The sequence below is a fragment of the Gymnodraco acuticeps genome, unplaced genomic scaffold (assembly GCF_902827175.1).
Source record: "Gymnodraco acuticeps unplaced genomic scaffold, fGymAcu1.1, whole genome shotgun sequence".
In the NCBI taxonomy this organism is placed as follows: domain Eukaryota; kingdom Metazoa; phylum Chordata; class Actinopteri; order Perciformes; family Bathydraconidae; genus Gymnodraco; species Gymnodraco acuticeps.
Window position 1 is genome coordinate 357941 of NW_022990109.1, and position 25256 is coordinate 383196.

The following is a 25256-nucleotide window of genomic DNA, read 5'->3' on the forward strand; positions in this document are numbered from 1 at the left end:
CGCTAAAAAGAGAACCAGCGTCGTAGGACCGGAAACCCAGAGTTTTGGTTCATACAAAAAATGTATTACCCTTTGCATTAACAAAAGGGGTCAACATTGTTGAAATCTCATCCAAGGTCATTCAAATTACACTTAGCTAAAAAAAACTACTGCTGACTTTACAGTAGTCAATCAAAATGTAATGTGATCAACCAAAAGAAACTACCATAGTGAGGCCGAGGTAAAACAGAGCCGCTCCTCCAAAAGAGTTGGCCAGGCCGTCGATGAACTGAGAGAGCACGGCGGGGATCTGCTGGCCGAGTGCAAAGTGGGAGAGGATCCCTATTATCACCATGAACACTATTGGGTTCTTCATCACCTGCAGGGGGGGCAGAGAGAGGGAGTGATCAACTTACATAAAAACAAAAAGGCATACATTCAACAACACTTCAAATACATTAAAAGTTAGGGAAAAGAAGGCGGATGAACACAAGATTATAGCAGGCTTAACAAAGATAAACACAAAACTGGCAATGAATAAACCATAAGTAAGTATATGAGTGTTAGATTGTTCCAAAATGAAAATGATCTGACTCAAATTAAGTTCCATAGCATCTTCAGAATATATACGGCCATACTTCAGAAGGACCACAAAAAATGGTGGGTAAAATCTTTAGGTGTAACTTTGTCTAACTAGTTTTTGTAATTCAGTTTTTGGTTGTTAGCCTGAAATAGGGTCGATCTCAAACAAGTGTCTAAATTAAACTAAACGTCATCACGCCCAACATTAGCGGTGGTGAAGTCAAGTCAAGTGACCGTGCTATAGTTCCTTTATAGCCTAACGTTAACTTTTGACTTCAAAAATCATAAAGGAGTGTTAATATGTGGAGAAGGTTCAGCTTAACAAAACCTGTACTTTCATAAACATGTGTTTGCTAAACTTATATTCAGCAATATTCAGAACTTCAAATGCCGACTGTCCAAAGAAACCCTTACGATGCTAGCTTACAGCCTACAACATCACTGCACCACTGTTCACACACATTACCTGTAGGACTACGACTCCCACGATGCGCTTAGTGCTGTGTGAATGGTTGGTCTGCTTCCACTTCTGCACCTCACACAGAGCGAAGCCGATGGGATTGAGCAGCATGAGAGAAACCGGGGCAACCAGATAGATGTACTGCAGGTACTCTGGATAAGTGCTCCGATACAAAGCATCAACTAGAAACACAGAGAAAAGGAGACTTGAAAGCTCACCTATTGTGCAAAATCCACTTGTTCATGTCTCTTCTACATCACCATGTGTCCCCTCTTCTTCATGTCTCTTCTACATCACCATGTGTCCCCTCTTCTTCATGTCTCTTCTACATCAACATGTGTCCCCTCTTCTTCATGTCTCTTCTACATCAACATGTGTCCCCTCTTCCTCATGTCTCTTCTTCATCAACAAGTGTCCCCTCTTCTTCATGTCTCTTCTACATCAACATGTGTCCCCTCTTCCTCATGTCTCTTCTTCATCAACATGTGTCCCCTCTTCTTCATGTCTCTTCTACATCAACATGTGTCCCCTCTTCTTCATGTCTCTTCTACATCAACATGTGTCCCCTCTTCATGTCTCTTCTACATCAACATGTGTCCCCTCTTCTTCATGTCTATTCTACATCAACATGTGTCCCCTCTTCTTCATGTCTCTTCTACATCATCATGTGTCCCCTCTTCTTCATGTCTCTTCTACATCAACATGTGTCCCCTCTTCTTCATGTCTCCTCTACATCAACATGTGTCCCCTCTTCTTCATGTCTCTTCTACATCAACATGTGTCCCCTCTTCTTCATGTCTCTTCCACATCAACATGTGTCCCCTCTTCTTCATGTCTCTTCTACATCAACATGTGTCCCCTCTTCTTCATGTCTCTTCTACATCAACATGTGTCCCCTCTTCTTCATGTCTCTTCTACATCAACATGTGTCCCCTCTTCTTCATGTCTCTTCTACATCAACATGTGTCCCCTCTTCCTCATGTCTCTTCTTCATCAACATGTGTCCTCTCTCAGTCTCTTCTCATCACATGGTCCCTCTTCTTCATGTCTCTTCTACATCAACATGTGTCCCCTCTTCTTCATGTCTCTTCTACATCAACATGTGTCCCCTCTTCTTCATGTCTCTTCTACATCAACATGTGTCCCCTCTTATTCATGTCTCTTCTACATCAACATGTGTCCCCTCTTCTTCATGTCTCTTCTACATCAACATGTGTCCCCTCTTCTTCATGTCTCTTCTACATCAACATGTGTCCCCTCTTATTCATGTCTCTTCTACATCAACATGTGTCCCCTCTTATTCATGTCTCTTCTACATCAACATGTGTCCCCTCTTATTCATGTCTCTTCTACATCAACATGTGTCCCCTCTTCTCCATGTCTCTTCTACATCAACATGTGTCCCCTCTTCTTCATGTCTCTTCTACATCAACATGTGTCCCCTCTTCTTCATGTCTCTTCTACATCAACATGTGTCCCCTCTTCTTCATGTCTCTTCTACATCAACATGTGTCCCCTCTTCTTCATGTCTCTTCTACATTAACATGTGTCCCCTCTTCTTCATGTCTCTTCTACATCACCATGTGTCCCCTCTTCTTCATGTCTCTTCTACATCAACATGTGTCCCCTTTTCTTCATGTCTCTTCTACATCAACATGTGTCCCCTCTTCTCCATGTCTCTTCTACATCAACATGTGTCCCCTCTCCTTCATGTCTCTTCCACATCAACATGTGTCCCCTCTTCTTCATGTCTCTTCTACATCAACATGTGTCCCCTCTTCCTCATGTCTCTTCTTCATCAACATGTGTCCCCTCTTCTTCATGTCTCTCCATCAACATGTGTCCCCTCTTCTTCATGTCTCTTCTACATCAACATGTGTCCCCTCTTCTTCATGTCTCTTCTACATCACCATGTGTCCCCTCTTCTTCATGTCTCTTCTACATCAACATGTGTCCCCTCTTCTTCATGTCTCTTCTACATCACCATGTGTCCCCTCTTCTTCATGTCTCTTCTACATCAACATGTGTCCCCTCTTCTTCATGTCTCTTCTACATCAACATGTGTCCCCTTTTCTTCATGTCTCTTCTACATCAACATGTGTCCCCTCTTCTTCATGTCTCTTCTACATCAACATGTGTCCCCTCTTCTTCATGTCTCTTCTACATCAACATGTGTCCCCTCTTCTTCATGTCTCTTCTACATCAACATGTGTCCCCTCTTCTTCATGTCTCTTCTACATCACCATGTGTCCCCTCTTCTTCATGTCTCTTCTACATCAACACGTGTCCCCTCTTCTTCATGTCTCTTCTACATCAACACGTGTCCCCTCTTCTTCATGTCTCTTCTACATCAACATGTGTCCCCTTTTCTTCATGTCTCTTCTACATCAACATGTGTCCCCTCTTCTTCATGTCTCTTCTACATCAACATGTGTCCCCTCTTCTTCATGTCTCTTCTACATCAACATGTGTCCCCTCTTCTTCATGTCTCTTCTACATCAACATGTGTCCCCTCTTCTTCATGTCTCTTCTACATCAACATGTGTCCCCTCTTCTTCATGTCTCTTCTACATCAACATGTGTCCCCTCTTCTTCATGTCTCTTCTACATCAACATGTGTCCCCTCTTCTTCATGTCTCTTCTACATCAACATGTGTCCCCTCTTCTCCATGTCTCTTCTACATCAACACGTGTCCCCTCTTCTTCATGTCTCTTCTACATCAACATGTGTCCCCTCTTCTTCACGTCTCTTCTACATCAACATGTGTCCCCTCTTCTTCATGTCTCTTCTACATCAACATGTGTCCCCTCTTCTTCATGTCTCTTCTACATCAACATGTGTCCCCTCTTCTTCATGTCTCTTCTACATCAACATGTGTCCCCTTTTCTTCATGTCTCTTCTACATCAACATGTGTCCCCTCTTCTTCATGTCTCTTCTACATCAACATGTGTCCCCTCTTCTTCATGTCTCTTCTACATCAACATGTGTCCCCTCTTCTTCATGTCTCTTCTACATCAACATGTGTCCCCTCTTCTTCATGTCTCTTCTACATCAACATGTGTCCCCTCTTCTTCATGTCTCTTCTTCATCAACATGTGTCCCCTCTTCTTCATGTCTCTTCTACATCAACATGTGTCCCCTCTGTGTGCAACTCGATTTTGACAGGATAACAACTGGTGACTTCTAGAATTGTGTGAGTAACATTCTGTTTTTAGACTTCTCTGTTTCAGTGTGTGTATCAATGCTCTGTAGTTGATTTAAACATTTGTAGAATACCAAGAGCTTTATTGAGTAGGTGTAACTGTATTAAGGGTTAAACTCATAACTTTATAACTTAGGGTTTAATGTAATTGTAAAACCATTGGGCCACTGAAAAGACAATAACAACTCAGGAGGGAGCCAGTCTAGATTTCCTTTTGAGGGCCACCAGCTGCAGAGAGTGAACTAATTAAAGGGACATGGCCCCACAGCTGTGAGAACACAGCAATCAGGTGTCCATTTTAAGTAGCACGTTCCTGGAGCGTCAGACAAAGACATTAGAGTCCTGCGGGAGTCACGAGGGAGGCAAAGAGGAGGCAAATCCTACTTTGATTGAGCTAAGTATCGCTGGTGTTTTATTTTATTTGGTTGTTTATCCCCTCATGCTATAATCATGTGTATTTTCTCCATTCCTGTTCATGTGTCTTCTCGCAATTATCACTGGCCCCGTGTATCTCGTAATCGATATAACCGGCCTGCTCTCGTCTATCCCACATGCTCCACTGAGATCCAACATCTAGTTTCAGGTGGCCTGTGGAACTGCCAGTCAGCTGTTCCTAAGGCTGACTTCATCTCTGGCTACGCTTCCCTGCAGTCCCTGGATTTCCTTGCTCTCACTGAGACGTGGATTACTCCATTCAACACATCCACCCCAGCAGCTCTCTCCACTGCATATTCCTTCTCCCATACACCCAGACCCACTGGCAGAGGAGGTGGCACTGGTCTCCTGCTCTCTCCCAAATGGAGCTTTTCCCTCTTCAAGCTACCTAACTTCACTCCTTCCACCTTTGAATTCCATGCCGTCACAGTAACCCATCCTATACAATTAACCATTGTTGTTCTCTACCGTCCACCAGGCGCCTTGGGGGACTTCTTGGAGGAATTAGATAATCTCCTCTCACACATCCCTGAAACTGGCCCTCCCGCTGTACTTCTCGGAGACTTCAACCTCCAGACAGGGAAGATAGACGAACTAACATCTCTGTTAACCGCCTTTGCTTTCTCACTGTCTCCGTCCCCACCGACTCATAAAGCTGGCAATGTCCTTGATCTCATATTCTCAAGGAACTGCTCTACTTCTAACCTCTCTGTAAACCCGCTCCACACATCCGATCACTTCTTCATTTCATTCTCTCTACCCCTTTCCAAACATAACAAACTAATCTCTTCTCATCCTGCACCTGTCCGCCGTAACCTTCGTTCCCTCTCCCCCTCTACCTTTGCCTCATCGGTTCTCTCAGCCCTCCCTTCCTCTGACTCGTTCCAACTCCTACTTCCAAACTCTGCTGCAGAAACTCTCCTCTCTACTCTCTCATCCTCTCTGGACTCTCTCTGTCCTCTCACATCTCGGCAGGCTCGTCAGTCCCCTTCTGCTCCCTGGCTAAATGACGCACTGCGTGCTAATAGAACCGTCCTTCGGGCAGCAGAGCGGAAATGGTGGAAATCCAAACACCGTGACGACCTCTTAACCTATCAGGCTCTCCTCTCCTCTTTCTCTGCTTCGATCTCTCAGGCAAAAAGCACTTTCTTTCAAGATAAGATCCAATCTTCCTATTCCAATCCCAAAAAACTATTTTCCATCTTCTCCACCCTCTTGGACCCTCCCGAAGCCCCTCCCCCCTCCTCACTTCTGTCAAGAGACTTTGTTACCCACTTTGAAAAAAAGGTTGATGATATTCGCTCTTCTTTTTCTGACTCACCTTTACTCACCGCTGGGTCACCAGACCCTCCTTCCACCACACACTGACCTCCTTTTCCCCTCTCTCTCTCCAAGTGAGGTTCTTACCCTCATTACCTCTACCTCTGAAGGAGGTGTGAGGGGATAGGGTCCAGAGGACAGGTGGTAGGACGCTACCACCTGTCCTCTGGACCCTATCCCCTCACACCTCCTTCAGACTATCGCTCCTGATATTCTACCATTTCTCACCCATTTCATCAACACTTCTCTAACTTCTGGTCACTTTCCAAACAGTCTCAAGGAGGCAAGAGTAAACCCTCTCCTAAAGAAACCCACTCTCAACCCGTCTGATGTTATAAACTACAGGCCTGTCTCTCTCCTCCCGTTCCTGTCTAAATCACTTGAACGCGCTGTCTTTAAACAACTCTCCTGTTATCTCCATCAGAACAACCTTCTGGATCCGCACCAGTCTGGTTTCAAGGCAGGTCACTCCACAGAAACTGCTCTCCTTGCTGTCACTGAGGAACTGCACACAGCTAAAGCAGCCTCCCTCTCCTCTGTCATCATCCTGTTGGACCTGTCTGCTGCATTCGACACGGTGAATCATCAGATCCTCCTTCGCACTCTCCAAGAACTTGGAGTTTCAGGCTCTGCACTTTCCCTCCTCACCTCATACCTGAAAGACCGTACCTACAGGGTTACTTGGAGAGGGTCGGAGTCCGAACCTTGTTAATTAACTACAGGGGTCCCTCAGGGCTCTGTTCTCGGTTCCCTCCTCTTCTCCTTGTACACAAACTCGCTCGGATCAGTCATTAGCCCGCATGGTTTTTCATACCACTGCTACGCTGACGACACCCAATTAATTCTGTCCTTTCCCCCGCTCAGAGACCCAGGTCGTCGCACGCATCTCTGCTTGTCTAGCTGACATCTCTCAGTGGATGTCTGCTCACCACCTCAAGCTCAACCTTGACAAGACTGAGCTGCTCTTCCTCCCGGGAAAAGATTGTCCCACTCTTGACCTAACAATCAACATCGACACCTCTGTTGTTTCCCCGACTCAGACTGCAAGGAATCTGGGTGTGACCCTAGATAACAACCTGTCCTTCACTGCAAACATCGCTGCTACAACCCGCTGCTGCAGATACACGCTTTACAACATCAGGAAGATACGTCCCCAGCTGACACAGAAAGCGACTCAGGTTCTGGTCCAGGCTCTCGTCATCTCACGCCTAGACTACTGCAACTCCCTCCTGGCTGGTCTACCTGCATGTGCCATCCGACCTCTGCAGCTCATCCAGAATGCAGCGGCTCGTCTGGTCTTCAACCTTCCTAAATGTTCCCACACCACTCCGCTCCTCCGCTCCCTTCACTGGCTTCCGGTAACTGCTAGAATCCACTTCAAGACAATGGTACTTGCGTACCATGCTGTGAATGGATCTGGCCCTTTCTACATCCAGGACATGGTTAAACCGTACACCCCAGCGCGTGCACTACGCTCTGCATCAGCCAAACAGCTCGCTGCACCCGCACTGCGAGAGGGACCCAAGTTCCCATCAGCAGAAACACGTGGGTTTGCTATCCTGGCTCCAGGATGGTGGAATGAGCTCCCCATTGACATCAGGACAGCAGATAGCTTGCACATCTTCCGGCGCAGACTGAAAACTCATCTCTTTCGACTCCACCTCGAGCAATAGAACTATTAACAAAGCACTTATATACTAATAAAGGACTGGCTTATCTAAAGCCAGTTGAGTAGCACTTGAAATGTTTTTGCTCTATGAAACCCGATGTACTTATATGATTCTGTTTTCTTCAATTTTGTATTTTGTTGGTCGAACGCACTTATTGTAAGTCTCTTTGGATAAAAGCGACAGCTAAATGCAATGTAATGTAAAGAGACTCTGAAAGTTTCAGGAACAAAGATTCTCTCTCTTTTTGATCCATTTCTATAAAAACCTGTCTGAAAATGAGCTGATCAGATTTTGGCCACTTTATGATGTCATAACGATATTTTGGCTTGAGTAACCATTAGCCAATCAGCAACCAAGGTAACCCCCCCCCCCACCTTATCACCTGAATCTCCTCTAGAGCACCATTGAGTTCTTTGTAACCAAATGTCTCTCAGAGGGGCGTGGGGAGGGGCTCCTTATTTTCATCTAAAGTAACAGACAGAGAATCAGCACTTTGGAAACAGGGCTGAAACAGAGGGGATTATGGGTAATGCTGCAATGATCTGCTTGGTGTTTCAGCCAATCAGAGACATGCTCTGGATATATCTGACACCTGTGATATATTGATGAAAAACTGTATGATAGGGGACCTTTAAAAACTGTATTTTCAAGAGCATTTGAGTAGAAAGCATCAGTGTCTTCCTCACCTATGGGGTATCCTAAGGCGAAGTCATTGCTCTGCGTAGCAAAGATGGCGTATAGACCCGCCTTGCTGTATCTGCACTCTGGACTGGCCACCATCAGAGTCAGAACACACACCAGCGCAAACACCGTCACCTACACACAGCATGCAAACATTCAAAGGCTTTATTGTTTATACACACAACAGCTACAGAATTGTTTGGGCTATGGAAATCTTAAATCGCATGCTTCTCCAACACTGCAACATACTTAATATAACAATAAAATACATAAAAGTCCAATGAAACAAAAACAAATTAAATTAGGTTGCAGGAGAGGAGCCTCAAATGTAGGTTATAATCACATGACTTCTTAAAATCCTACACCATGATATAACAAAGAAAGTAAAAACATATATTGTGTACTTGTTATTGGTTTGTCACTACATGTACTATGTATGTATTTACAGGCAGTGTAAAGAAAACAAAACATGCCTTATTGTATGACCTTGAATACAGGTTGCTATTTTTTTAATTAAGTGAATTAAATAAGATACATAAACAGACAGTCAGACACCAACCTTAGCGACCAGGACGCTCCATAGAAACGCCCAGATGACGTCTCCAAAGTCCAGCAGCACCATGTTTTTAAAGAGCAGAGCTGGAAGAGCGAATTTAGACACAAAGGCCCCCAAACCCTTCGCCTGGCTCTGTGTGATGATATCTGCCCTGTAGGGTCAAATGGAAGAATTAGCCATAAACACACAGATGTTGTTCACGGATAACTATTTATATGTTGATTTGGTCATTCCAGCATATAGCAAAAACTTGAAATGCTAGCTAATTATGTGACACCAACTTAAAAGACTATGAAAGACTACTCCGTGTCGTATATTTTCATATTTAACTGGGTGGATTAGGGGTTTGTTTGTGGACAAAAACAAAGGTGGTGATTGTCGTAACAGTAGAAAGACAGGAAGGCTTTCGCTAGACTTACTTTGTTTGTGTTGAGTTTGAATTAAGTGCGATTTAAGTCTTGTGACAGAGAGAAACAAACACTGTTGTAGTTATCACTTGCAAGTCTGTTCACTAAAGGTATCGGCGTTATAATAATCCCTTTAAATTGTGAGATTGTGTTTACTGTGAGATTGTGTTAACTGCTTTTGCCTACCTGCCAGCTATGTAGCCACACAATATGATGCCAAAGCACTCGAGGAGAGCCGGGAACAGCTTATCGATGGACATGTGGGGCCCGGCTGCAGAGCCTGCCAGGGTATTTTGGGATATGTTCTTCCCGTGGATGAGCACGTAGCTGTTGGCGGCCTCCATGATGAGGATATGATGGGGGTCCGATGGTCCGCTAGATGGTTGGGGAGGATCAGCACTCTGGAGGAAACAAGGGATGTACAATGAGTGGCGATGTACAACGCTCCTAAAAACAGTGTTAACACAAAGAGGTTTTCCTGCTTAACAAAATGTGTAAGTATCATAAACATGTGTTGGCCACAAAGCTTATTTTCTGCAATATTCCAAAAGCCAATGGAAAAATCCCATTGGCTTTTTGTCAAGGGAACCAGGGAGATGCTCGCTTCCGGGTCGGCATACAAAAATACGCAAGGTTAACACATACAAGGGATTTGCCTTGATGTATTTGGTGCATACATAAATACAATAAACACAGTTAAAGAAGCTACACTGTAAGAAAAGGACCAACAAATAAAGATACAAATCTATTTTAATACAACTATTATAACAATAGCAATATGTACATGGAATATAGATAAATTATAGAAATAGAATACAATAAAATATGTGTAGTATTGGTATGACAAGTGACAAAGGGAACACTTTATTCTCAATATAACAGAAACATATTATGATTATACATTTCGATAAATTGTACAACACTTCCCCACTACAGGGAATCCAAAGAAAGGCAGATTATATTAATATATACGGTCAAATAGGCTGTTTCTGCCAGGTAAACAGTCTCTCATAGTGCCCCTTATACTCTGCTGAATTCTCCTTTTTTAAACACTATATCAATATAATTAAAAAATAGTCCATGGTGAGACTTTGACAACATTTCGATTAATTGTGAAGCCCTACTTCCCACTACAGGGAGCCCAAAACAAGGCAGATTATATTAATATTTAATGTAAATAAGGGTGTTTCTGGATGATAAACAGTCTCATGGTGCCCCCCTTCTAACCCTTTGCTGAACGAAACAGTTAGCTCAGTAACGGTTCATGTAATGCTCTATTTTATTATTTAACGGCAATGTTACGTCACTTAATATCCATGCGATAAACAGCCTACAAATCCAACTGCTCCATTGTAACTGCCAGGTGACCGTTAGCACTAGCTAGGTGCTAAAAACATCAGGAATAATAACCGTTAGAAGCTTTATCATCAACACCTGGCATTTATATATCACTAAAAACGACTTGTTAAGAAATTAAGTGCTTACCTTTGTTTCTAAAAGACTGTTTTTGTTCACAAGTGTCCAATATTCATCTGTCCTGCCGTGTTTTCGGCCGTTTTAGAGGAGAAGCTCTGCATCTGACAGCTGCCGAGAAAGGCAACGCCCTAAACACATGACGGACAGGCGGTTCGGCGAATCAGCGCCGAGATACGCTTCAAGCTCCGACTGTGATTGGATAAAAGCGTGCGGCGGTGCTGCACTCATGTGATAAGGTCAATGATTAAATCTTTGGAGTTTATTATGTGTTCAGTACAGATGAACTGCAACAAAGGTAAGTAAATATTGATTTTATACGAAACCAATATGCCTTCAGTAAAGCAGTTAAAGTGCCCTAAACACAATTGTGTCTATAATCATATCACTTACTATTCTACACACTGTACACTACAATCTATGGAGGACTGAGAATGCCATGAGAATAAAGACATAATAAATAAGCATGAGTTAATGTATGCATACAAAATATATAAAAATAATAAAAAAGTAAAAGAAAATCCAGTGATAAAAGTGACATTTTGGAAATAAATAAAGCTGAAATAAACAGTTAAAAAATAAGAGAGTACATAAATACATCAGGAAATAAATAAATATGTATTATGTGAGTCATGCCTTTGATGGTGATTAGTATGCGCTGTGTTCTGTATGAATTACATAGGCTTATTAAATAACTATGCCGAATCATATATACAAATGAATCTACCACTCAGATGTGTCTTCTCTCTAAAGAAGAGAAAAATAAATGATAAAATATTTTAAAATGGCATTTTATAGCATGTTGTTATGTGGCTAAGCTCACCATTTGTGTGTGTGTGTGTGTGTGTGTGTGTGTGTGTGTGTGTGTGTGTGTGTGTGTGTGTGTGTGTGTGTGTGTGTGTGTGTGTGTGTGTGTGTGTGTGTGTGTGTGTGTGTGTGTGTGTGTGTGTGTGTGTGTGTGTGTGTGTGTGTGTGTGTGTGTGTGTGTGTGTGTGTGTGTGTGTGTGTGTGTGTGTGTGTGTGTGTGTGTGTGTGTGTGTGTGTGTGTGTGTGTGTGTGTGTGTGTGTGTGTGTGTGTGTGTGTGTGTGTGTGTGCCAACACATGAAATATAGCCAAATGCATGTGAGATCATGGAAAAAATGTGTGTGTGTTGTTGTTCATCCAGGCCTTTTCTGTTTTATGCTACACGTTCATTGCAATTCACTCACACCACACACACCCACACACATACACACACACACACACACACACACACACACACACACACACACACACACACACACACACATCCTGTGAATCAGAAAACATGTTCTCTTTTGAAAGTGTTGCTTTAATAAAATATAATATATCATTTGTTACTATCATTATTGCACAGTACAGACAAACAAGATTACATTATCCTTTTAAAGGCACACAAACAAACATGTGCTTCTTCTAGCCTCAAATCTGTTCTCACATGTGGTAACTGTCAGAGACGTTCGTTAAAGAAGTGTAGGAGGAAGACGTCGTGGATCATTTGGAGTCCTTGTCCATTTCGGGCTCTAAAGAGAAAACAGCAGAAAATATTTAAGATACTTTTCAAGATACATTCATTTATATTCACCACTGTATATATTTTAAGGAGTCCTTGCAGTGAAACATGCATATTAAGAAATACAATTCATAATCTCAGTAAGTAATTGTATTATCAGCCATAACGTTTGTCATTGTGATATCTTGGAAAATGTGTTTTGTTTAATCGAACATCCCTCCGAAAAAACTAAACTATCTCCAAAAGACTATAACTAACTTTAAATGCTGTAAATCTATAAAAACGTTGAGTTGTTTAAGATCATTGTACATTTGCTTTCTTTTTGCTGCATTTCAAAGATGTTATAGGTAGTTTATAGCATCTAATCCTATTTACGTAATCTCTTTTAATTTGAAAGGAGGGTCAGGCCGATTGTCGGACCTCAGATTGAGGAGGAACAATGCGGATTCCGTCCTGGTCGTGAAACGACGGATCAGCTTTTTACTCTCGCAAGGATCCTGGAGGGGGCTTGGGAGTACGCTTATCCGGTCTACATGTGTTTTGTAGACTTGGAGAAGGCGTATGACCGAGTTCCCAGGGAGTTACTGTGGGACGTGCTGCGGGAGTATGGGGTGAGGGGGTCTCTACTCAGGGCCATCCAATCTCTGTACTCCCAAAGCGAGAGCTGTGTCCGGGTCCTCGGCAGTAAGTCGGACACATTTCCGGTGAGGGTTGGCCTCCGCCAGGGCTGCGCTTTGTCACCAATCCTGTTTGTAATATTCATGGTTAGGATTTCGAGGCGTAGTCATGGGGGAGGGGGTCTGCAGTTCGGTGGACTAAGGATTGCACCACTGCTTTTTGCAGATGATGTGGTTCTAATGGCTTCATCGGTCTGCGACCTTCAGCACTCACTGGATCAGTTCGCAACCGAGTGTGAAGCGGCTGGGATGAGGATCAGCACCTCCAAATCTGAAGTCATGGTTCTCAGCAGGAAACCGATGGACTGTCCACTCCAAGTAGGGAATGAGTCCTTACCCCAAGTGAAGGAGTTCAAGTATCTCGGGGTCTTGTTCTCGAGTGAGGGAACAATGGAGCGTGAGATGGGCCGGAGAATCGGAGCAGCGGGAGCGGTACTGCAGTCGCTTTACCGCACCGTTGTGACGAAAAGGGAGCTGAGCCAGAAGGCAAAGCTCTCTGTCTACCGGGCCATTTCCCTTCCTCCCCTCACCTATGGTCATGAAGGATGGGTCATGACCAAAAGAACGAGATCGCGGATACAAGCGGCCGAGATGGGTTTTCTCCGCAGGGTGGCTGGTGTCTCCATTAGGGATAAGGTGAGAAGTTCGTTCATCAGGGAGGGACTCGGAGTTGAACCGCTCCTCCTTCGCGTCGAAAGGAGCCAGTTGAGGTGGTTCGGGCGCCTAGTAAGGATGCCACCTGGGCGCCTCCCTAGGGAGGTGTTCCAGGCACGTCCAGCTGGGAGGAGACCGAGGGGTAGACCTAGGACCAGGTGGAGGGATTATATCTCTTCGCTGGCCTGGGAGCGCCTTGGGATCCCCCAGTCAGAGCTGGTTGATGTGGGGAAAGGAACGTTTGGGGCTCTCTGCTGGAACTATACCTTGGCGACCCGACCACGGATAAGCGGGAGAAGATGGATGGATCTTTTAATTTGGAGTTATACTATAGCCTTAGTTTTTAAGCTTTTATAATTATAATGTTATTTTCTATACTTTGCATTTGTATTTATGGTATTTCATTCTTTTAACTTGGATTTATTCATTTTAAAATTATTTTAAAATGACCTTTTTGTCAGTTTTAGTCCTGTAAAATTGTATTTGTTGTTTTATATTTTATCATGAAGCACTTTGAGTTGCATGTTCTGTCTGAAAGAAGAAGATATTAAAATACATTTACATGCCATAAACAATAGCTGCTATGTTCAATCAACGCTTTAAACACATTTAAGTATGTTCTGGAATATCTTGACACTGACACATTTTCAACACCTCTACATCTCGTGCATAAAGTACATTTGTCTCTGTGAATGAGGCTCTCTCTCACCGCTGAAGCTGAACTGAGGGAAGCTGTTCAGATCTCCTCCTCCGTAAAACCTCTGCAGCTTCGCTCTCTCTTCTGAAAGATGTTTATCGTAATCTGGATCTTCCTCATTCAGCCTGTAGAGAGGAAGAGGAAAAAGTCAAAATCAACTTTAATGTCAATCTTCTGTTCGTGTGATACAGACAGGGAGATAGAAATGCTGTTTCTTACAATCCCAAGGAACGACATACACCCACTTATATATATATATATTATATACACATACATAATCAAACATAGACACATACTGTTTACACACATTAAGAGGCACAACAGTCAATATATACAAAATAACTTCAAAACGGATGAGGATGAATATATTACAACAGTACAAGTGTGTGTGTGTGTGTGTGTGTGTGTGTGTGTGTGTGTGTGTGTGTGTGTGTGGTGTGTGTGTGTGTGTGTGTGTGTGTGTGTGTGTGTGTGTGTGTGTGTGTGTGTGTGTGTGTGTGTGTGTGTGTGTGTGTGTGTGTGTGTGTGTGTGTGTGTGTGTGTGTGTGTGTGTCCTTAATCTGTTTCTCACCTTGTTAGCTTATTGGATATTTCCCCCAATGTTTATATTGGAACATACATGTTATACATGTTATTACATGTGCACAATTTTATGGGCTCAGAACAGTCTCATAATAAACACATGCGCACAGAAGGATTCACACTTGTATTTCATGATCCGCACTTGTGTTTTTCAATGCACACACAAATGTATTCCGTTTCATATACATGTAAATAAAATCCAAATACAGAAAAAGGTTTTACATATGTATTTTTGATCCTCACTTATTTGTTTTCCGTTTAAAACCTCTGAACCTGCAAACACAAACAGCTTTCTGTGCACGGATCGCTGTGCATTCGTGTGTGGGTTTTTTGAGACTCCCCTGACGCTCACCCGATTCGTACTTGTAATTATTTCTATCTATAGCCAATCAGATGTCTCCTCAATTCTAAGCCAATCACATGAGCGTGCCCCCACGAGGGTAGATTTATTGCGTTCATGACGTAGCGCTTCATGTACGCATTTTGCGCAGTCCGGAGCTGACAGCTCCATGGAGCCTGCCTGCAGGCGCTAATCTCAGGACACCCTCCACTCTCAGTACAGCGCCACTTTCCGAACAGGAAATGCACGCAAATACAAGCCTTTATATTATTAAGGTACAGCGCCACTTTCAGAACCATTGATGAATGCTTGTATACACAAAAACGGCAGGCAAAACCGTTTTAAATGTGTGTTTCCTGTATGGCGAATACAGCTGCTTTATTTATGTCTGTATGAAGTTGTTGTGAGTGTGGAGGGAGCAGCTACAGGTTAGTTTAGCCTAATCGATCAGTGCACTACGAAGCCAGTGCTAGACAGTGACCTGTTAACGCGGGGGAGCCCCGCCGGTCATTATCGGCCGATATTCACTCTTAATAGTTTGATCGGTGCTCTCTATAAAGGCCGATCAGGAGAGCTGGATCTGATCGATATGGACATAAACGCGAGTGAAGTATAACCGGACGAAAGAGAGAGATCAGATCAGCTGCTGAGTCTGATGGAGACACGCTGCTCTGCATAATCACCTGATGCTCCGCCCTCTGTTTAGCGAGCTGACCGGCCTGCGCAAAATGCGTATATGAAGTAATCTTACCCTCGTGGGGGCGCGCTCATGTGATTGGCTTAGAATGAAGGAGACATCTGATTGGCTATAGATAGAAACAATTACAAGTACGAATCGGCTGACCGTCAGGGGAGTCTCAAAAAACCCACACACGAATGCAAAGCGATCCGTGCACAGAAAGCTGTTTGTGTTTGCAGGTTCAGAGGATTCAAACGGGAAACTAATAAGTGAGGATCAAAAATACATATATAAAACTTTTTTCTGTATTTGGATTTTATTTACATGTATATGAAACGGAATACATTTGTGTGTGCATTGAAAAACACAAGTATGGATCCGGAAATACAAGTTTGAATCCTTCTGTGTGCATGTGTGTATTATGAGACTGTTCTGAGCCCATACAATTTTACTTATTTTCTAACTTCTTATGTTAATATGAATATCGATGTTATATTTAGTTTTATCTTCAATTGGAAATTTAACTTGTATTTGCTTATTTTCAATCAATCAATCTACCTGTGCATGTTGTTGTATTCTCTGATCTTCTCAAGGAAAAGTCTCTGTACCGGATCTAAATCTGAAAAACACATAAAAACAATACTATTAATAAAGGGGACCTATCATGCAAAATCCACTGCTTGATGTCTGTTATACATCAACATGTGTCCCCGGTGTGTCGGGGAACTCACGCAGCGTCAGGAAATAAAACCCTCTCTCTTTTCCTCCGTACCCAAATCTCTAAAAACGGGGAACAACGGAGCTGATCCAGATTTGCGTCCGATATGACGTAATATCTAAAATGTGGACCCACGGCCCAATCAGAAACGTTGCTATCAGAAACAATGCCCCACTGTTTTGGACGTAATATGGTCTGTGTTTACATTAGCATCGCTAACACTCAGAGCTAACCTGTACTGGAGAGCATGTGTGTGAAGAAGCAGGAAGTAAAAAGGAACTCACCTTGTGGTATAACCGGCAAGAGAGAAAGCCTTTGAGCTCCAAACTGTTTCAGAGAGAATCCTTGATAATCCATGATATGTCGTTTCATCACGGCAGCATTTAGTTTAGACAGTAGCTGCCGGGTCCCGCATGAGCTCAGACCCCTCCTCTTTTATTTTTTGTATCTATTTTTTTATTTTGTAAAGCTTTATACCCCAAATCAGCACTTTTGAAACAGGAAGTGAAATAGAGGGATATGAGGCATGGCTAGAATGGGTGATCTGTTTGGTATTTTGAGCAAAACACTTCATAGACATGTTTTTTATATATATATATCTGACAATCTGAGACCTATATTATTGCCTAAATAGGTGACCTTTAAAACCCAAAACTATAACGAAACAATAATATACAATTCTGAAAAACTCCAGATTATGATTAGTTAGTTAAATTATTAAATTATCAAAGTAAGGCAACAGCATTTATACAGCACCTTTCAACACAAGGCAATTCAAAGTGCTTTACAAAAATGAAAGACAGAAAGTTTATGGTTTTAGCAAATTAAGTACATTCATGAAATAGGTCAAGTTAGGCAAATAAAACACTTTGATACAGCGAAGGCCTCAGTATGCTTCAAACAATGTGGGTCTGATTGACTCACAGCATCTGACACCCTTTCCAGCACCCACATGGGGTGGTTGAATCCCAAAAACATTCTGTAATTTGTTCTGAATGATCTATAGCTGTGATTGTGTCTGCATGTTTCTCTAAGTGTATTCACCTGCATGTGTTCCTGAGGCGTATTCATCACTCAGGGCTCCAGTGTGTGTTTCCTCCTCCATCTTCAAATCTTCCGTAACTACAGCAGCTGTTTTGTTAAAACAATGGAGAGGAGAGATAAGGGCAAAGCATCTCATTTGGTTTCAGTCCAAATCTCTTTGACAGCTTAACAAAAACCTGTTGTGTCTCATTTCCAATCAAGACATGTATTTCTAAAGGGTCCATCTCAGAGTCTTTTGGAGTCAAAGAACACCATTTAAAGACTTCTATCAGGAGGAAACAGCTGCCAAATCTCACAAGATTCTACCCTATTTTATTTGTATTTACTTGCACTATTTTAACTATTGTATCCGTTTCATTGTGTTGCTCTGTTGGAGGAGCCTGGGACCTCAGATTGTCATTGACATATCTACACTGTAGCTAAGTACGAATGACAATAAAAGTGTTGTGTCTCCTCAAATTAGTTAGTTATGTTTATGTGCCATGTCTGTCTATTTATGTCATTTCCTCTCTAGTCAGTCTCTGTGTTTATTGTCATGTCTCATTTTCCATTTCCTGTTTTATTTTGTACTTACCTCTTGTCTCTCATTTCAGGCCCTTTTACTTCCTCCCCATGTGTTTTTCCCGCCCTTGTCAGCGTCTGCCTTCCACCTGTTCCCACTCACCTCATGTTTAAATAGTCCTGTCTCCCCCCTGTCAGTTCGTCTGGTTTGTTTCCATGGATGGTCGTGCCAGGCTTCAGCCAGGAGAGGATCATTTCCAGTCTAGTCAGGTTTTGTTATTTTGTTATTTTTTGCAGACTTAAAGGTGGGGTAGGTACATTTTTCAGATATTCATTGCTATCGGGATGTTAAGAGCATTCCATGGAATATAACAAAAAGTGTATCTCGAGCCGGTTTCTCAAACTTACCTACCCCACCTTTAAGTTCATCTTAAATTCTCTTTTTGTTACCTTTTCTTTTTTCCTCCTTGTGAGCGCTTTTTGTTTAATCCAGTACCTACTCTGTTAAAAGGGATTTTCTGTTAGAAATTAAAAAGAAATGTTTTGCTACATTCAAGACTGTCTCTGGGTCGTGCATTTGGGTTCTCCAGTTTGTGTTAAGGTCGTGACAAAAAGCCTTGAATCCTTGAAGATGACTCGCTGTTATCTAGGTTGTAAAATCCTTACACAAACAGTCATGCAGAAATGATAATAAAACACGTCAAAAAACCGCCTTTTCCAACGTTCAGCAGATTCATCGTTGCATCTCTAGTATCTTCTTACTACTCCCCTTTTCATTTGCTTCTACCTGTTCCTCTACAACTTCAGGAGTCGAACTTACCCTCCAAAATATCCGCTCTTATGACCTCCTGACCAACAGGGCCTACTCCTTCCTCGTGTCCAGAAACAGAAATGAACCGCTCCTCCGTCAGGACATCTATCTGCAGATCTTCAGACATCTTCAGAGTCTCAGTCGCCTCCATATCCTCCACCTCTCCACAATCAGCTTCTATCTCCAGATGATCGGTGGTTTCGCTCAGAGACTCGTTCTCCAGCGTTTCCAGAGACGCCTCAACTTCAGCCATAGCGTCCAACACGCTCGCTTGCTGCCCTACGGACTCCTTTTCTGCTTCCTGGACAATAGATTCACCATTTTGCCGTTCTTCCTGCTGCCTCGCTGCTTGTTTAAGACCAAGTATGGCCTCCAGCATGACAGCGGTCTCAGCTTCTATTGCATCTGTAGCTTCAGAGATAGAATCCAGCGTTAAAATGTGTTCCTCTGACGTGTCCTCGTAAACAACAACGTCCTCTTGTGTGGTCTCAACTCTCATCTCCTCCTCTTTGGCGAGTACCTCAGCTTGTTCCTCCAGTGCATTCCTTGTTTCTAACAGAGCTTCAAGACCTCCGAATCCCTCCATGACTTTTGATAAAGTTATCGATTCCAGCGTCATGGCTTCTTCCTCCTCTGTGTGCTCTCCTTTTGCTTCAGGAGTTTTGGAAAGCTCAGCAGGAACATGACAGAGAAGCTCCTTCACTAACATGCCACTAGTTCCTTTTAACCCATGAAGATCCTCCGAAAAAGAGGAAGGAACTTGGGTTAAAACGTCTCGCTCGTCGTCGCTTAAATTCTCCGTTTCTGTCACAGCAGCTTTGTCATTCGCTCCAATCTCCTTCAGCAGTTCTCCTTCGACGAAAAATGTTGTTGGGATGTGCTCTTTGTTTTTTAAAGACGCTATCAGAGCCTCGTCTACATTCACCAAGCATGATTCTACATTCGATTCATTATTCAAAGGCAAGGTGTCTTGTGCATTTAGGATTAAGGCAGCATGTGAGAGGTTTCCAGCTTCTTCAGTTTCTATTGTGGGCTCAATTGGACCTTCAGAAAAAGCAGAGGTACTGGTCTCTACTGTCCTTTCTATTAATGCTTCTTCTTTGGCAGTGTACGAGAGGTCATCAAGACCAGAGTCTGTGCTTTGGGTTTCTACTTTTAGGTCCTCTACTTGTGCTGTGACATCTACTGTAGTTTCGACTGGATGTTCTGAAACAGCAGCTTCAGTTTCGAGTGTTACAAATGAAAGATTGTGGGCTTCCATTGTTTCTATTAAAGGTTCTTCCTTGGTAGTGTGTGAGAGATTAACAAGACCCAAGTCTGTGCTGTTGGTTTGCATTTCCAGAGTAGTTTCTACTGACCCTTCAGCATCAGCAGTTTTAGTTTCTATTGGTTCCAATGGGACATGTATGGCTGCTACTGGTTCTATTGTTTCTATTAAAGGTTCTTCTTTGGTGCTGGATGAGACTCCTGAGTCTGTGCTTTTGGTTTCTACAGCATGTACTGTGACATCTATTGAACTCTGTACTGGATGCTCAAGAACAGCAGCTTCAGTTTCTAGTGTTTCTACGGGAAAGTGGATTTGTATTTGTTGAGTTGTTGTGTCTGCTTTGTCCTCTATTGTTGTTTCTATTGAACCTACAGCAGCTTGAGTATCTATTGTTTCCAAATTAAAATGAGTGGTTTCTATTAACGTTTCTTCTTGATCTGTGTGCCAGAGGTTAACAGAACCCGAGTCTGTGCTTTGGGTTTCTACATTTGGAGATGCTAGATGTACTGTGACGTCTATTGTAGGCTCTACTGGACCCTCAACAACATGAGGTATAGTTTCTAGTGATTCCAAAGCAACATGGTTGGCTTCTATTGGTGATTCTGTTGTTTCTATTAAAGGTATTTCTTCAGCAGTGTGTGAGAGGTTACCAAAACCCAAGTCTGTGGTGTTAGTTTCTACTTTTTGAGTCATTTCAGAAACGGCAGCTCCAGTTTCTAGTGTTTCCACGGGAGAATTGATTATTTCTACTGATTCTGTTGTTCCTGATATAAGTTCTTCCTTGGTACTGTATGAGACCTCCGAGTCTGTCACTTTTTCAGCTGGAGCATCTATTGCAAACACAGCTCTAACTTCTAGTGTTTCGACAGGAGATATTTCAGGCTCTACTGATTTTAATGCAGTTTCTATCGAGGTTTCTACAGTAAGAGCTGAAGAAGATGACGTCTCCATGTTCGTCTCTTGTGAGTGTGCTGATGAGAGCAGGACTGAGTCAGTTTCCTCTTTAGTTTCCTTTGCTTCAGTCAAAGTGTGGCTTTCTATTGCAGAAGTGTTTGATGCTAATGCTGCAGATGTTGTGCTGCTAGCAGGAACAGTCACTTTGGAAAGATCATCAGAAACTTGTTTGGTAGTAGAAGAAACAAGAGAGACTGCTGGTTCTCTCTTTGAACAATTAGGAACATTTGAGGTGGTGGTGGGAGGTGTGGTAGGTCGAGCTGCGGGGAAGTGGAGAAGAGGAACACAATGAGATAAAAGGGGCAAGAAGAAGGGGGAAAACATAGAAAAAACATGTCAGAAACAAAGCAGTATGTTTGACAGATTCAGGGTAATAATAGTGTGTTGACTCAGTAACTCATTAACATGTTATTTGGAGTTGAATGTGCTTTTCCGATATGTTCCTGTCTAAAATGTACATACTGTAACCTTATCTAACATGGCCGAGATACAGACTGATTAAAAAAAATATATATGTTGTAGTAATTCAAAAGCCTTGGATTATATGAAGCTGATGCAAGTTTATTTATATAGCACCTTTCAGCACCAGGCAATTCAAGGTGCTTTACAAAAATGAAAGACATTCAGACAAAGGCATTTAAAAACAGTCATTAAAAAGAAAAGCTAATAAAATAAACATTAAAAGATAAAAGTTACAGTGCAGTCTAAGATATGAATAGTTCAATTATTTCGGTTCTTGATTTTTAATTTATTCTCAGAACCTCTCTTTGGAAATCCGAACATTTCCGTCCCGATTGTTAATTTAGACTGATTGTTTTCACCATGTTATGCTCGCATGACATCCACAATCGGACCCTCAGGAGGGTGTACTAGCCCCCTACTCTGCTTTGCGTTCCATAACAAAGTCTTTAAGTGTTACCTGAACACCCCGTGTTACCTAAACACTATTTTTCACCCGTCGGTGCTGTGATACTTGATCCTCAGTACAACTCACCCAAAAACTGATCGTAAACCCTGGCTACGATGGATATCCCAAATATCCTACTTTCGAGCAGTCCCTCTCATAAATGTCATGGAGAAATTAATTACGTTTAAATTTAAAACATTAAAAGAAATGCAGTTTTAGGAATCTTGCCTGGGTTGAATCTGTCTCATCATAATAAATCGCTTTGATTATAAGTCGCTTTGGATAAAAGCTTCAGCTAAACGTAATGTCATCAATGTCTGGAATACAGGTAGTAAAAAATAATGCATGAACAAGTCTTAAAGAAGTGACTCGTACAAATGTTCAGAAACTAAACCCTCTTAACGTTGATTTCTACACTACTGGAAGAAATGATCCAGTATAAATCCGAAACCAGCTTTTTCTGCTTCGTTGACAAGATAAAATAAATATGTGATAGTGTTTTCTATGACTGAAGCTTTTTTCTTTCTCACCCCTCGCTTTCTACTCAACTCCTTGAATGCTGACCTTGAGCAGCAGGAGGCGTTGATCCCGGCCTGCGGTAAGAGAAGATTTGCTCCAGGAGTTTAAAGACGTCCACCGCAGGCTGAGTCTTAGCCTTCTCTGTGAGGAAAGGAAAATACAAAATGAGAATAAATCACTTCAGTAGAAAAAGACATTCTGAAATCAAATCAAGTTTAATTTATATAGTAGATTTAAAAGCGATTTTTGGTCGAGCCAAAGTGCTGTACATGTAATAAAAACACATTACTACAATCACAATAAAAGACAATAATTTAAACTTTATAAAAAACAAAAGTACCAGGTTCTCTGTTTTCTGGAAAGTGTCGTTCCAAAAAGCACTTTTAGATATTGCTTTAAGGAAATATTCACATCGAGTAGATTTTATGTATTTAATTTGTTGACAGACACTTGTGTTTGGTCATGAATCCACTAACAGTTCATTTTCCATGAAACTTTGTTAATTAATCAAGACATTGATGGTCGATATTGGAATATAAATTCTGCCAACACTTGGTACAAAACTTGTAAACTCTCAATGTTTTGTTCCTAAGTTTACCTATACAGCACGGTGGCATTTTATATATTATAATAGTCAAAACAATTCTTGATAATTTCACTCAGTAAGGAAACCTCCTAAGCAAAAAGGACTATTTGAACACAGCCTTATTATTGGTGTAGGAGGAATAAAATACAATGATAACTGTGGGGATTACAAGTAAAACCTGACAGACAGACAGAGAGACAGACAGACAGACAGACAGACAGACAGACAGACAGACAGACAGACAGACAGACAGACAGACAGACAGACAGACAGACAGACAGACAGACACACAGACACACAGACAGACAGACAGACAGACAGGACAGACAGACAGACAGACAGACAGACAGACAGACAGACAGACAGACAGACAGACAGACAGACAGACAGACAGACAGACAGACAGACAGACAGACACACAGACAGACAGACAGACAGACAGACAGACAGACAGACAGACAGACACACAGACACACAGACAGACAGACGTGTGTTTGGGTGTCTTACTGATGTGTGTCCTGCGTGGTGGATTTCTGTCTGAAGATTTGAAGCTGTACAGTGCAGTTTGTGACCTCCATACAACTCTGCACAACTCCCTGTGAAAACACTGCACACACACCACACACACACACCACACACACACACACACACACACACACACACACACACACACACACACACACACACACACACACACACACACACACACACACACACACCACACACACACACACACACACACACACACACACACACACACACACACACACACACACACACACACACACACACACACTATTTACAAGGTAATCCTGATTTTCTCAAGTTTGTATTGTTAGACTTTTAAGAATTTAATACACTGTTAATTTTACATAAAACCGTATATATTGGTTATGTTTCTAGATAGCCTAGTCAATTGTAATATACAGCATATGTAATGTAACTGTATACTCTTATCCTGTACATATGTCATTTTCAGATTCACTTATTTTCATGTTAAAGGGCCTTACTTCTCTTCTTTGAGAGAAATGTACCCTAAATGTACATGTTACATTTGGTGACACACCGTGTTAGTGTAGTTAAACATGCAATAAGTGCAATAACCTTAAATGCATTGAATATACTTCCCATAAGTTACTTTATTATGGCGTAAGTCATTGCTATCTATAGTTTAACACATGAGGTCAACATAAAGTCATGTTATGAACATATAGGACATAAACAAATATACTTACACATAATCCTGTTCCTCTTCTGAGCAATACAGCAGCCATGATTGTTTAAATAATAATATATATATAGGTGTAATATAAGTGTGTAACTCTTTGGTAAACAGTGAGGAGGAATGTCTCTCTGGGAAAGAACTAAATGTCCTGCAGCTCCCTGTGCTCCACCATGGCAGTTTTACTCTGTTTTAACCGATTTTAACACACAAACATAGTATATTAACGCATTAAAATTGCACAAAATGCCAAAATAACAAACGCAATGAATGCATTTAGGTAGATAATCTAAACGCATAGATACAACGCTCTTTTAATGTCGACCTTAAATGATTACATCGACTTTTAACCGGCTGTTTGTTGGGTTATCTGCGAGCTAGCTAATATATTTGTTTAAGCTGTCCCGTGTTTTCAAAGCATTTTTAAAGCTCCGTTCTTTAAACCTCCAAATGTTGATGTCAAGAAACACAGAAAAAGACGGACTAGCTCCGGTTAGGCTTTTCAAAATAAAAGCCTCAACTAAAATCTGTCTTTTTGAAAGCGTTACGGCCCTTGACATAGATTACAATAAATATTAAGAATTATAGTAAATGTTCAAGTAGAAACGTTAAAAAAGTATTAATGGTGAATTGGATTTTCTTCAATGTTTTTCACTTACTTCTTAACTGCAATTCTATGTGGTGCTTTTATTTTGAAAGGAATGTGGGTAACATCTGGCGTTTTTGTGGCTTTGTGTGTTGTGAAAAGGAAACGCCCCCTTTCTCTGCATGGACAGCACAACACGAGAAGATCACTTTC

General features: G+C 42.0%; 2 protein-coding genes across 6 annotated transcripts in view; both read right to left on the bottom strand.

The window, feature by feature from the left end:
* gpr155b (G protein-coupled receptor 155b) overlaps positions 1–10925 on the bottom strand; it is a 31876-nt gene extending 20951 nt beyond the window's left edge. For both annotated transcript variants that reach the window (XM_034216500.1, XM_034216501.1), the window contains exons 1-6: positions 10780–10925; positions 9481–9695; positions 8891–9038; positions 8337–8466; positions 1028–1203; positions 206–358 (exon numbers count right to left, since the gene is read on the bottom strand). In XM_034216500.1, the coding sequence (XP_034072391.1) occupies positions 206–358; positions 1028–1203; positions 8337–8466; positions 8891–9038; positions 9481–9638 (765 nt within the window). In that variant the 5' untranslated portion in view covers positions 9639–9695; positions 10780–10925. The remainder of the gene's footprint in view (positions 1–205; positions 359–1027; positions 1204–8336; positions 8467–8890; positions 9039–9480; positions 9696–10779) is intronic.
* Positions 10926–12077: 1152 nt separating this feature from the next.
* On the bottom strand, positions 12078–24895 carry LOC117546306 (cell wall protein DAN4-like). 4 transcript variants are annotated; one of them, XM_034216494.1, is made up of 8 exons: positions 24471–24895; positions 23743–23842; positions 22695–22790; positions 19012–21483; positions 17691–17777; positions 16487–16547; positions 14340–14452; positions 12078–12309 (listed from the first exon to the last, which is right to left on the bottom strand). In XM_034216494.1, exons 1-8 carry the CDS (start codon positions 24507–24509, stop codon positions 12281–12283), a joined length of 2997 nt encoding a protein of 998 aa, XP_034072385.1. In that variant the 5' UTR covers positions 24510–24895; the 3' UTR covers positions 12078–12280. The 4 variants fall into 4 exon arrangements, with proteins under 4 accessions (XP_034072385.1, XP_034072384.1, XP_034072386.1 ...); XM_034216493.1 differs by having other exon boundaries at positions 22680–22790; XM_034216495.1 differs by having other exon boundaries at positions 22661–22790.
* Between the last annotated feature and the right edge of the window lie 361 nt (positions 24896–25256).